Source organism: Chiloscyllium plagiosum, chromosome 25 (assembly GCF_004010195.1).
Source record: "Chiloscyllium plagiosum isolate BGI_BamShark_2017 chromosome 25, ASM401019v2, whole genome shotgun sequence".
In the NCBI taxonomy this organism is placed as follows: Eukaryota; Metazoa; Chordata; class Chondrichthyes; order Orectolobiformes; family Hemiscylliidae; genus Chiloscyllium; species Chiloscyllium plagiosum.
The window spans coordinates 27216238-27230581 of NC_057734.1; the positions used below are offsets into that span (position 1 = coordinate 27216238).

The 14344-nt window shown below is 41.3% G+C and overlaps 1 protein-coding gene across 2 annotated transcripts in view; it reads left to right on the top strand.

Annotated features, from left to right (window-relative positions):
• The window catches only part of LOC122562696 (huntingtin-interacting protein 1-related protein-like), a 139597-nt gene that overhangs the window by 87399 nt on the left and 37854 nt on the right, over positions 1–14344 (top strand). For both annotated transcript variants that reach the window (XM_043715781.1, XM_043715782.1), the window contains 8 exons: positions 1446–1503; positions 2160–2235; positions 2688–2831; positions 4047–4120; positions 4214–4286; positions 7138–7321; positions 9475–9563; positions 12415–12531. In XM_043715781.1, the coding sequence (XP_043571716.1) occupies positions 1446–1503; positions 2160–2235; positions 2688–2831; positions 4047–4120; positions 4214–4286; positions 7138–7321; positions 9475–9563; positions 12415–12531 (815 nt within the window). The remainder of the gene's footprint in view (positions 1–1445; positions 1504–2159; positions 2236–2687; positions 2832–4046; positions 4121–4213; positions 4287–7137; positions 7322–9474; positions 9564–12414; positions 12532–14344) is intronic.

Consider the following 14344-nt stretch of genomic DNA (forward strand, 5'->3'; position numbering starts at 1 on the left):
TGTCAGCCCCCATGTCCACCCAGTCTACCCTAATCCACCATTCACCACCCCCATGTCCCCAGGCCACCATGTCCCCTGTCGGCTTACCCAACCCCCGGGCAGCTGGACTGGACACCAACAGCAAGACTGCTGCTGCCTTTGGGGGGTAAGTCTCAAATTAACACACACACACACAAGCATGCATACACACAGACCATTTTACTGCAACTTTTTGACACGTTTCACCTTTGCCCTGTACAGCGAAATGTTGGAGAGATTATCTGGGGAAGAGGGGGGTTGAGGGTACACCCCTGTGTAGAACTCCGGGGAAAGTGTGGGGAGATAGAAAGGGTGGGTGGTCAGTCATTTGGAGACAGACCCTGTGCTCCCATCGATGACCAGGACTGTTCTCGGCAACATTTCAACAAGCCAGGTTCAGTTTTAATAATTGTATACAAAAGACGCGATCAGTGTTGGAAAAACCTCTCTGATGTAATGTTTCTTGAGAGCTTCTTCCGATAATCCGAAATTCGGATAATTGATATTCGGATAATCGAGGTTCCCCTATATATAATCTCCTGCTTTTCCACTGAACTTTTGATCCCTTGGAATTCACTGTACTTCAGAATCCCAGAATCCCTTAGTGCTGAAAGAGGCCATTTGGCCCATTGAGTCTGCATCAACCCTCCGCAGAGTATCCCACTAGACACACTACACCCACCTACCATATCTCTGTAACCTTGTATTTACAATGGCTGATCCATCCAGCCTGCATATCCCTAGACAGTATGGGACAAATTTAACATGGCCAATCCACCTAAACTGCACATCTTTGGATTTTTAATCATCTCTTATGTGTTTTCCCTTGTGGATATTGATTGTGGACAGGATCAGGCTGGCCCTGCTTGTCTCCCTTCCTCCTATTTGAGTGAAATGCTGGTGCCCTCAATGCCATGGCACTGTAGCCCAACATTTATGAGAATCTCCAAGAGAGGCATGGAGTGGAGGGATACTATCTCAAAGGAAGGTTCCTACGAGAAAAAGTACAGAAATTGCAAAGGGATCCCCACTTACCACACACTTTTTAAAAACATGGCCGCTTTCCTTTGGTGCCATCACCCCTGATCGTTGATGACCTTTCAAAATGGGGGCTCTGGTTATCTCTGTTTGAATGAAGACTGTTCCTAGATTGGTAGCACTGTCCATCTTAATAACCTCAAATTGTCCATGTCTGATTCTAACTATTAAAGTTGCACTGATTCTCTAACTTTAACCGTTGCTTCATCATCATACTCATTCCTAATTCTTTGTTTTAATAATGATGATTTTATACTATTCTTCCTGTTTAGTAAGCTTCAATTTGATGACTTTGAAAACTCTTCATGCAGCTTTCAATATATGACGTGAGCAAATTAATGTAGAATTGGTTATGGGGGAAAGTTCATTATTATGCACCTTTTTAACAGGTCTGCCTGCCGATACTTTGCAAGGACACAGGGACAGATTCTATGATGAATTTCACAGGTAACAAAGAACTGCTAATCAGCCTTGCTGACTATTTTACTGAATCAGGAAAGGCTGAACTGGAAATCTCAGTTCAAGACACGTTAGTAATGGGTGCATATTTTTCACGGCAGGTTGAAAAGCTGTCAGAGATCTAAGTAGTCTTTGACTTGTATTGTTTGTATTGCTGTAGATCCAACACCTTTACAAATATGCATAACCCCAGAGAAGGAAAAGATGTGCAAGGTCTTCAGACCTATTGTATATTGAAATGTATTTGTAGATTGAGAGAAGTTCTTACTTTCAGTGCAATATAGGACAAAGTCAAAGTGCTGAATATTTTGCACTGCCCTTTTGTGGTGTGCTCTGTGATGACTGCCAGGTTCAGCAATTCGACTTGATTGACATCTTATGGTGTATCTTAGGCACGGTGCTGGGGTTCTGCTTCATATTTTGATAAGAACAGATCATATAGAATGAATTTGTAAAATACAGTGGAAAACATCAGGAAGGTACACAACAGCAGAATGTGCAGTTAGATGGAGGTTACATTTTGTTATTGGTATAAAGTAATATGTTATAGTGCACTGAGTAAAATGACACTGCTGTTTTTTTCTGTAACATTACACTGAATGTGTCTCTTTTTTTATTGCATTTTTAAAAACATTTTGTTACAGCCTAAAGAGTTTCTTTAGCCGATCTCGTGACATGTTATATTTCAAGCGGCTAATCCAGATTCCAAAATTGCCTGAGGTATGGAACCTTCTTGTAAGAATAGATAGATAGTTCAGACTAATGAGGTCTTAACATGTTTATTTTGGCTCTTATGAACTGTTTGCTTCTGTTATATTAATTTTAATGGAACGCATGTGCAATATCCTTTGATCCCCTTTGATTCTGAAGGTGGTGAATTCTACCTATATCCTCTTTAATTACAGAATAAATGTCTGAACAGATCCCCTCATATACATGTCCAATATTTTTCATTTCCCCCTGCACATACTAGAGCCGAATCAGATTGTTATGTGCTATGATTCCCTCGATCTTCTCGCTGTTACGGTTTTGAGTTTGGTGAGGCATTCAAATGTAGAGAAGTTTCTGCCTGTTTATTGAAACAAACCACTTAAATAACATTTCTTGGCACCCCTCAAATAGATTGTGAATAAATCACTGTCCTGTGCATTTCACCTTGTGCCCATTCACAGAGTCCTCCAAATTTTTTGCGAGCTTCTGCCCTGGCAGAACATGTGAAGCCAGTGGTGATTATCCCAGATGAGGCCCCCGCAGACGATATCGAAGAACCAGAAAGTCTTATCGAGGTCTCGACAGCTCCAGTGACCGAATCTCAGGTAACAGGCAAATTAGATTCTTTTAGCTCTCTAGTAGGTTGGAAGTTGTTTTCAGCGATTATAAAATGATATCCCAATCCAATATAAAAACACCATGAAAGTCCTACCAAGTAGGTGGTATTAAAATGGGGCAAGTTAGGCAGGGGCAATGTAACCTGGTTGGTATATGTCTACATTCATGAGGATTGTGAGGTTTTGCTCAATACTGAGGAGATTCAAATCAAACAAGGAACCCAGGTGCTACTTGAAAACCTCCTCCTAGCCAACATATGGACTTTTAATGGTTTTATATTGTTGGGAGAACAGAATTTTATTTTGTAAATTCTGCTGACTCTTGAATCCATGGTTAAAGGTGGTTCAAGTATGTCAAAAATGTAGCTTTCTTGTAGGTTTCACCAGACTTCAGTCAACCTGCTGCTCAAATTCTCATCCATCCCATTGTTTCTTCTGAACTTAGTTATTCCATCCTTTATCAACCAAACACTTGTCAAAAACTCTGCCATCTCTATTCTGACATGCTAAGCCCTGTGCTTGCTGATCTATGTAGGTTTGGCCTGACAGTCTCTCGATTCCAAAAATTCTTTTCCTTGCTTTCAGTGTTGGTTCATGCTGGTATTCTTTCAGATCCAAGCTCATGAGCTTCACAGTTCCTCCCTAAACTCTGCCCCTCACTGTGTCTCTTTCCTCACTATGTCTCTTTCGTCCCTTTAACCTACCTTTTTGTTCAAGCACTTGAGTTAATATTTACTTATGTGTTGTGGTTGGTTTTAGAGTGCTCCTGGGAAGCACCTCGAGTGTTGTGTATTACTTTAAAGGTGCTACATAAAAATAAGTTGTTGTTGCCTTTCTCGGCTGTGAACATCTTAGATGCTGTCACAGCTCCCAGCTCTCACTGCCCCTCCCTTTATACTATTTCCTTAGGTCTCCACTATAAACATTTATTTACTGCTAGCCACCAGCGTTTCGTTTCTGCCAGGTCCTGGTGAGGTCCTGAAGTGAACAATTAGAATTAGACCTGGTTGTTAAATGAGCCCTAGTTTCTTGCCTTTGCTGCTCCTGTGTGCTGTGCTTTTGCCTCAAGTTAGTATAAGACTCTTGCTTAAGCAATAGCTGCTTTTCTGTTGATAAGCTTATCCAGTCAAGTAGGCAGCTTTGAAGGACTTGAGAAATCTCTGTGGATCCAACTGCTTTAATCATGAATTTATTTTCTTCTAGAATTTGGTGGACGTGGACATATTTGACGCTACATTTGGTCCCCCAAAGAATAATGGTTTTGTGAAAGATGATAGGTAAGATGGCTGGAGCTCAGAGACTTAATGGATCTACTAAACAATGCTGTTTGGTTTGAATCTTAGATAGTCCTTTTTGCATCCTTCATATAGAGATCTTCAGATTGACAACCTGAAAAAGGAGGTGGAGCTGCTGAAAGCTGAGATAGAAAGAGTAAAGTCTGAGGTAGGATCCCTTTTGTACAATTCATTTGGAACCAAGGAAAGTTATATTTTAAAAAAAGGAAAATTGCACTTAATTGTATTTTCGGGCTTTGTGCCTCCAAGTTGGGTTGCCATTTTATTACCTTTTGCACTATGTCCAGTTAAAACCACATTTCAATGAATTTACTCTTTCATTGCCCTGTCATTTCCAGCAATGGTGAGTAATTACTCAGAAATGCAAACATGTCTTTGTTACCTCTTGATTCTGCTTTTCCAATATTTTCCAGGCTGATTTTACACCTTAACCTCTCCATTAACTTTACCTTGTTCAATATCATGCTGTCTGAAGGGAGCTGGAAATGCCCATCGGAAGTTGAGAAGTCCTGGGTAATTTCCATGTTGGTTTGCTTGTCCAGACCTTCACAGGATCCCAATGCAAGCTTCAGCCATGTGTCTAGTCTCCAACAATCTGGAGACTGGAAGACTTGGTCCAGTGGAAGATGAATAACAACAGCTGAAAATCTGCCTAAAACGACCACATTGATGAGAAATGTTGTTCTAAGATAGCAGCCAGTCTAAAATAGAATTATGAATCTGTGGTGGTGCTTCCAAAAGCAGACTGTGACTGGGCTTTCGAGGTTCCCCTGAATCTGTTCAGAGATAAAATGTAACATTAGAGGCATTCTAAATTCAGCATATCTCCAAGCTATCTAATTATTAATATATTTTATATGCTGATATTTCTGGCTGCTTTAACTTTGCAGAGGAGAAAGTGAGAACTGCAGATGCTGGAGAACAGAGTCGAGAGCGTGGTGCTGGAAAAGTCAGGCAGCTGATGACTTCCTGATGAAGGACTTATGCCCAAAACGTCGATTCTCCTGCTCCTTGGATGCTGCCTGACCAGCTGTGCTTTTCTAGCACCACACTACCTTAGCTTTGCATCAATTTCCTTACCCCAAGATATATACTCAAATTTCATTTAGATTATTGTTAATGATTTTCTATCGTAACATGGGGTGTGAAAATATTTGTCATGATGTCATCAAGTTCATCTAACTATTGTTGAAAAGAGCACAACAGCTTCTACTAATGCCTCCTAGAAATGATTCAGAAGCTTGTGAGCAAGCCAGCTACAGACTTCAGTGTATACATGTGAGCAGCAATGGAACAGGAACAGGAGTAGGCTATTTGGGACTTTGAGCCTGCTCCATCATTAAATAGGGTCATCGACTTTGCAATAAAATGTGAAACAAAGAGTCCAAGCATGTTAAGAATGGGCTATTCTCCCTGTGTCCTGGTCCACATTTCCCCCCAACTAAAACAGGTGAACTACTTTACTCCTCTGCTTTGCTATTTATGGGATGATCTTGTGCAGGTTGGCTACTGCAGTTCCTCTGAGATATCTATTCTTCCAATGCTGGCCCTTGTGCATTTTTCTTATCTTCAACACTCTACCATTGGTAGCCTACAGCCTTTGCTGCAGAATTCATTCCCTGGATCTCTCCTAAATGTACAAAAGTAATTGATTTGAATGGGGCCATAATGGTCAAAACATTCAGCTTCAATGGAGATGGAAGATTGTTAGTAATGGATTGGTCCCGTGTTATAGCCTTGGCTGGTCCAATTTTTGCCAATCAAATAGGAATGCTCTGCCTTACTAGTCTGGTCCACAGCAGAATCAACACTTTATTTTTCTTGAGGTGTGATATTTCAGATACAGGCTGAGACTGGCCATCAAGTTTAAATCGAACTATGGCAACTTGTGAAACTGAGTTAGTCTTTTCTGGTTTGTCAGTTGAAAAATGACAATAACTGTTCAGTTGTCAAAACCTGATAGAGTACCTGCTGCCAAAATGTAGTTTGATCTGTATTCACTCCCAAGTAGATTTTATTGCTTAATGCTATCAAGCAATGTGCAATATTGGATGTAGGTTTGCTCACTGAGCTGGAAGGTTCATTTCCAGACGTTTCGTTACCCTACAAGGTAACATCTTCAGTGGGCCTCAGGTGAAGCAATGCTAAAAATTCCTGCTTTCTATTTATATTTTTGGGTTTCTTTGGATTGGTGATGTCATTTCCTGTGGTGATGTTATTGCCTGTGGTGAAGTCACTTCCTGTTCCTTTTTTCAGGGGTTGGTAGATGGGGTCTAACTCGATGTGTTTGTTGATAGAATTCTGGTTGGAATGCCATGCTTCTAGGAATTCTTGTGTGTGTCTTTGTTTGGCTTATCCTACATTCTCCCCTACATTCACTTAGCATAAAATTACAAAGGGATATTAATAGGTGATGATCTACACTCTCTATGATGTTGCCTAACTTTGTGTCATCAGCAAATTTGGATACATGACTTTCCATGCCATTATCTAAGTTGTTAATAAATATTGTAACTAATTGAGGCCTTAACACAGATCTTTGTGAGACACCAGTGGTCACAGCTGCCAGTTTTAGTACCTACCCATTATCCCTACTCTCTGTCACCTGCCACGTTACCAGCCAAACCAGAGATTTGCACTTTCAATTCCCTGGGTTTCTATCTTATATGTTGAAAGTTCATATGAACAACACCCATAGATATTCCCTTGTCCATTACTTTGGTCACCTCTTCAAAAAATTCAATGACATTACGTACCAGATAATACGCAGCCTGCAGATACAAACACAGTGAAGTATCTGCTTTCAAATTAGTGAAAGCGGAAATGGAAACCTCCTGATTGATTGTAATAGCATTATTCGTGACCCATTGTAAACACAGGAAAGGATAATACTCTATTTTGCTAGTGACTAATCAGCCAACAGAAAGAGACTAATGCCTATGTTTAGGTTTTGATAGTTGCATCAGAGAGATTTTTCAATTGTGCTAATTTTTTGCCAGGCCCAGAAGTACATTGCACAACTGAAAGCCCAGATTAATACCTTGGAGGCCGAGCTGGAGGAGACACGTAAACTGAAGCAGAAGGCCCTGGTTGACAATGAGGAACTGCGCGTTGAGCTGGAGAACCTGCGGAAGCAGAAATGCGATACGGATAAAGCACAGTTTATGTTGATCGAGGCAGAGAGTGAGTTTTATTCTCGCCATGCTTGGCCATTAATTGCTTCAGGAGGCTGTTGATCCAATGGGTGTGCCTTTCAAATCAATTAGAACACACCCTGCTTTAATACCATATTTAGGATTACTATTCTTATTACTTCATTAATAATTACAGTTCTATTCAGAGACGACACATTCCATGTCTAGAACCTGTTTCAGGGCTTAGTTTTTCCCTAAACGTTGTTCATTACCATTCTTTGTCAGCCTCAATGCTAACAAGGATTTGTGATTCTTAAAGTCATATTTTTAATAACCAATTCATGAACCTCACATGTCAATGATATGTTGCTGACCTTGCAAGCTACAAACCAGGGTAAGGAGCTATCATTATCACATGCCTCAGATGGAATCAGCAAGTAATCTTGACTCTCTGACTATTTTAATTGGAAGGATTTTTTGCATTTTTCCAACCTTGTTGACATCTTTGTCTCTGCCCCTGAGTCAGAGAATGGATCTTGCCCAAGGCAAGCACTGAGTAAATGGGCAGGGAAAACTGCTACTATCGGTAGCTGGAAATTCCAGAATACTTTTGCAAACAACTGCATGGACTGGATTTTAGAGGTGAGGGGTATTTTGCAAAACAAAATGGGTGCCCTTCCCATCACCATCTTTTGCACCCCCAACCCATCTTCCATATTATAGCAGGTGGGGATCGTGTTATGCAGGTCTGTCCATCCTTGTGTCAGCAGAAACCTTTTTGTGGCCAATTAAGGACAATTTTGAGAAATGGCCATTTGTGGTGTTGGGGTCTGATAATGGTGTCCCTAACTCCACACCACAAAGTCCACATTCAGTTCCCACCTGCCCCAGAGATGTGTCATAACATGTCCGATCAGGGTGATTAAAAACAAAATGAAAGCAAAGTGGCCACTGAAGGACTTCATTCAGCTTCTGCTACTACTTTACATGCAGCAATCGATGGTGGAGGCAAGAAGCTTTCATTGTGCATTTTTAGGAAAGAATAGGTCAGGAACCTCCTTTTAGGGGCCTTCCTGTGTCCAAAGGAGGCAACCACCCGCACCCCAAGATCAACCGCCTACTTTAACCCTGATCCCCCTCTCCCACCCTGGCCTCTCCAACTTGCCCCACCCCTGCTGGGCCTGTCCAAAATACTGAATATAGGTCTGAGCCTGGGCCCTATGACTCTTTACCCTTAGGGATCAGAAATGGACACTGGCCAATCTTGATGGGGCTGCAGCTTTCCAGAGCAGAACAGCCTTCCCCATTTGGAGTCAGAGGGCAGTCCCTCTCTGAATTAGCTAAGGTGCAATGTTGCTAAGGGGCAACTGGATTCTGAGTCAGCAACTGACAGCCATCGGGAGGCCTAAGATGTACCTCTCCCCACTGTAGTCCAGCTAGGTGTCTCGTGCATATCAGTGACATGAGCAGCAAAGCCACAAAAATGGTAGAAACATAAGTGGTCAGAATTGTGTTTTTATCCAATCCTTTTGTTTGTGATAAGGATGAGAGGAGTAGAGCAGGGAGATTAGATAATCCCACAATTATTCCAGTCACAGTTAATGAAATGTTCCCAGTCAATGTCATCGAAGTATACACAAAGTATTAATTGGCTTCTTCTTGAGGTTTTAATCACAGTGAGACAAGCTATAACACTCAATTTGACTGTTGGATTGTTCTTGTAGTCTGTTCTATCTCCATATTATTGACACTTCAATTGAGAACTGGAGACGGCAAGATGGCTCAGTAGTTAGCACTGCTGCCTCACAGTACTAGAGACCTGGGTTTGATTCCAGCCTTCGGTGACTGTCTATGTGGAGTTAGCACATTCTCCCAATCTGCATGGACTTAGCAATGTCTGTGCTAAGTTGCACAGTGTCCAAGGATGTGCTGGTCCGGTAGATTAGCCATGGGAAATGCAAGGTTATAGGGGGTTGGGCCTGGGTGAGATGCTCTTCAGAGTGTCGGTGAGGATTCAATGGGCCAAATGACCTGCTTTCACACTGTAGGGATTCGATGGTGCTTCTTTCAAATTCAGTTTTCACTCCATGAGCATAATTCATTAAGAAATTCCTTGAAGAGTTACTGAATAAGCAACTTCTGAAAAAGTGACTGAATCCACTTACTCCATCCGTTTTATATTCACTCAAATTATTCTTGCAGAAAAGGTACAAGCAAATGAGCAACGCTACAATAAACTGAAAGAAAAACACAGTGATCTCGTCAACACCCATGCTGAGCTCCTCCGAAAGGTAAGAAAAGCCTTTCTGAGGGATGTGACTTGGTGCATAATCCATTATTAAAGACAGCAAAGCCGTGTCCGTGCTGGCTTTCAGCTGAACAAATTTCAACAGTAATTTGCCCTGTTACTTTTCATAGATTGGAAATGTCAGTCTGGCTCTCAGTAGAGAAAATTGAATTGAAGTATGTCTCTACTCTCCACTGTTTGCTGCACACAGTGTTCAGTTTCTGATGTATCAGCTGGAAAACCTGGAGATGGATAAAACTGTGGTTTAGAATTTAGTTTTGGGGTCAGTGACTGATGCATATGGCAACCAGCATAAACCCAATTGGTCGCTGTCAATGTTGGAATCAAAACCTGCTCAGTTACACAACTAGGTTCCTTCCTTCTTAGGGCAGCTGATTGCAGTTTGGAATTTATTCATATAGAAATCATTTTAGGCAGAGTTTGAGGGCTTTTTTAGAAGGTGTTGCTTAATTAACTGCATCTATTAAAACCTGACCAGGTGCTGTTGTGAAAGGTGGAATGCTGGTTTGCCTGTCTAATGCAAGTATCTGCTTGTAGCATGGACTGCGTGGGATATAAGCTGTTGTTTGGTTGCAAGTAAATGATAGGAAAAGCCAAGTGCAACATTTACCTAGTTTTAAATGTCTCATATTATTGGTGTGACTGGACCCCAGTGTCCATGGGCTTATGACAGTGATCAGTGCTGGGTACCATATTGTCCATGACATATTAATGATGTAGAAGAAAATTGGGGGGGTGGTTTGATGAACAATATTGCAGATGATTTGATCATTCTCTGTGTGGTTGACAGTGGGGCCAAAGGTCTTAGGTTACGAGGATATTATCTGGGTTGGTCAGAAGGGTAGGTAAGTAATAGCTGGGACTTAACCTTAATATATGTGAGGTGATGAAGCATTTCAGCTACGAAGAGGGGCTGGATACGCTCAGCTTGTTTTCTTTAGAGCAGAGAAGGCTGAGCAGGGAGCCGATTAAGGCGTGTAAGATTGAGTGGCATGGACACGGTGAATAGGAAGCAGCTGTTCCCCTTCGTTGGAAAGTCAGTAACAAGAGGCATACTTTTAACGTGAAAGGCAGGAGGTTTAGAGGGGATTTGAGGAAAACCATTTTTTAGCCAGAGGGTGTGGGAATCTAGAATACACCACCTCAAACGGGAGTTGAAGTGGGAAACTTCCCAATCTTTAAAAAGTACTTGGTAAACTGACACTTAAACTGTCTGAACATTCAAGACTATGGACCCAAGAGTTTGAAAGGGGGATTAGTGCAGATTCAGAGTGGTTTGTTGTTGGTGCAGACTCGATGGGCCAAAGGACCTTTTCCATTTTATGATTCTATGATTAACTTGTCCTTAACCCCATTGAAGAAGCCCTCTATTAAAGCCGGACTGTGTATAAGCACATAATGTGTTGTGACAAAGTTCTGCTTTTTTGTGTGCCGAGTGCCTGGCAACATAAAACACTGCATTCTACTGCTTATCAGATTTAGGCCCATTAATCTGCATGAATCATCAAAGTGATGTCAGCCATTCAGAGCAGGTTGTCAGCACTTATGCATTTGTGACTTTATGGATTTTAATCAGATGTTTGGTCTTTGATAATGGGGCACGTATATGGTGGTGTTTTTATATTTACTAGGTATGACTGAAGATTAATACAATGCTCTTACCACAGCTATTGCATCATGGAATATTTTCTAGTCATTTTCCTTTTCTGGAGATTGCCGGGATGAACCAGTTTCTAAATTGCCGCGACCTACGTGGATTCAGTGTTAGTTAATCCAGCAATGCACTGAATTCAGAAACTTCAGATTTTGAGTCAGTTGACCTGCCAATTTAATTATTTTCATTAATTTGGAGACCCCACTATTCTGTGATAATGTTGGATTTCAACATTTTATTGTATTTTATAAATTGCAAAAGAATCAAACTTGATGGTTTCCACAAGAGCATTTATCCATTACGAGCCACTTCATAACAATCAGAATGGAAGGTCCAGCTTATGTTTTCCTCCTTGCAGCCTGAGACTTGGAGATTGCTTCATCTTGCATTGGTGCATTAGCTGAGATTAGTCAACAAGTATAGATCAGATATTCAGCTTTCGCACCTTGACCCCTGTGACTCACTGATGCACATTACGACACATTTCTTGGAGTGTATTACAGTTCCTTAATTGTTGTGTGGTCAGAATCCTGTAACTCCCTTTGTAACAGCTTGGTGGGTATACCCACCCTCTTTTATCCACAGCAGTTCATGAAGGCAGTTCACTACCACCTCTTAAAGGGCAATTAGGGATGGAAAACAAATATTGATCCAGCCAGTGACACCCATATCTGAAGACTGATTAGGAAAAAAAAAACTATTCACGGAAACATATATTGGTTGCAAAGTGGGACAGAATCATACTGCCTCATCTTGGTAACCATGATGTAGAGGAGCTGGTGTTGGACTGGGGTGGATAAAGTTAAAATAAACCTATTGGACTATAACCCTGGTGTTGTGTGATTTATAATTCATATTGGTAACTGATTCTGTGTTGTATTGGGGAAGGGGAAGAGTTGATAAGGTACAGGGTAAAGCTCTTTGTCATCATCAAGGATGATCATCATTCAAGGATGTGTCTCCTCAGGATTGCAGGTTTCTGCTATCTGTGTACCAGGCTGATTCTCAACTTGCTGATCCTTGAACAGAAGCTTGTGCTGAGATCTTAAACTACTTGAATGTTATTTGTAAATCTTCAGAATTTGTACTGGGCTAGGTTGTTAAGACAATGTAACGTCGGCATCATAAGTGGGTTACTGCGCCATGATGGAAAAAAGATTTTGATTTGTTTGCTACATAGAGTGCTGAGACAACAAAGCAACTGACGGTTACACAGCAGACCCGGGAAGAGGTGGCCCGTACAAAACAAGAGCTTGAATTTGCCATGGAGGAAGCTAAAAGGGAAGCAGAGATGAAGGTAAGGCTGAGCTGCTAAACCCTCAGTGTGGGCTTTGAGGTGCCTGAACCAGGTAACTGTACCACGTCTAATATGCTCCAGACTGAGGCCCAGAGTGCAGTATCAGTTCAGATCTCTGGAGGAAGGAAGCGAGTGTATTCTAACCAAATTGGCAGATGAAACAAAGATAGATGGAAAGGCAGGTTGCGAGAGGGATGCAAAACGTTTATAGAGAGCTATTGATAGGTTGATGAGTGGGCAAAAAGTTGGCAAATGGAGTATAATGTGTGAAAATGTTCATTTTGGAAGGGAGAACGAAAGAACAGTATTATTTAAGTTGAGAAAAATTGCAAAACGCTGCAACGCAAAGGTAGTTGAAGCTATTTGGATATGAAACATAGGAAGTTAGCACACAGATGCAGCAGATAATCAGGAAGATATATGGAATGTTGCCCCTTATTTCAAGGGGGTTGGATTATAAATGTAGGGAAGTCTCACTGCAGCTGTACAAGGTGCAGTTGAGACAGTATCTGGAGTACTGGACGTAGTTTTGGAACCTTTATTTAAGGAAATATATGATTTCATAGGAGGCAGTTAAGAGAAGGTTCACTAGGATGATTTCTGCTGTGGAGAGATTAACTTATGAGCAAAGGCTAAACAGGTGGGGACTCTACTAACTGAAGTTCAAAAGAATGAGAGGTGACCTCATTGAAACATGTCAGAATTTTAATGGGTTTGACAGGGTAAATGCGGAGAGGATGTTTCCCCTTGTGGGAAAGTCTAGGATCAGAGGGCATAGTCTCAGAATAAAAGGGTACCAATTTAAGACTGGGATGAAGAGGAATTTCTTCTCTGAAGGTTATAACTCTTTGGAACTCTTTGGCACAGAGAGCTGTGGGAGAAGTATTCTTGTGTATACATAAGGCTGAGATAGATCTTTTTTTAATTTGTCGGTGAATCAAGGGTTATGGAGAAAATGCAGAAAAGTAAATATAAGGAGTTTTGGATCAGCCCTGATGCTTTTGAATGGCAGAGCAGGCTCGATGGGCCAAAAGGCCTATTTCTGTTCTTCTATCTTCTGGTCTGATGCACAGTCGAAGAGTTGAGACTCATAGATTCGTAGATTTGGGCTCAGTACCAGTGATGACTATATAAAGGCATCATGCATTGGCCATATAAAGGGTTCATGTGTTTCCTTAGAACTAGAGTGAGTCCTTGTATATGGCTTGTAAGGTGAATGTAGTGAGATCCTGAAATCACATAGGGAACCTATGAGACGTCATGTGCCAACATAAGACCTCCACACCATCAGTACAATCTTATCGGATCAAGATTTGAGCCATAATCTAACTGATACATTTATTTTCCTAATGTTAAGCAGATGAATAACCAACACTCAATACAAACAGCATTTCTCAGTAATTACAATCTTCACCAAAATCTTCAGTGCTAAAGCAATAACATGCTTCTCCTCAGTGACTTTCAGTATAACACAGAACCTTGACAAACATTCATTCGTTTCTGCATTTTGAACAGTGACCATGGAAGTTAAGTCTCTCTGATGGTTTTAATGATTTCCCATCAATCAACCTAAGTTGCCCAATACGTACCTCTCATTTGAAATCTCCTAATCACATAGCTCTCTAGACAATAGATGCAGGAGTAGGCCATTCTGCCCTTCGAGCCTGCACCACCATTCATTATGATCATGGCTGATCATCCTCAATCAGTATCCTGTTCCTGCCTTATTTCCATAACTCTTGATTCCACTATCCTTGAGAGCTCTATCCAACTCTTTCTTAAATTAATCCAGAGACGGCCTCCACTGCCCTCT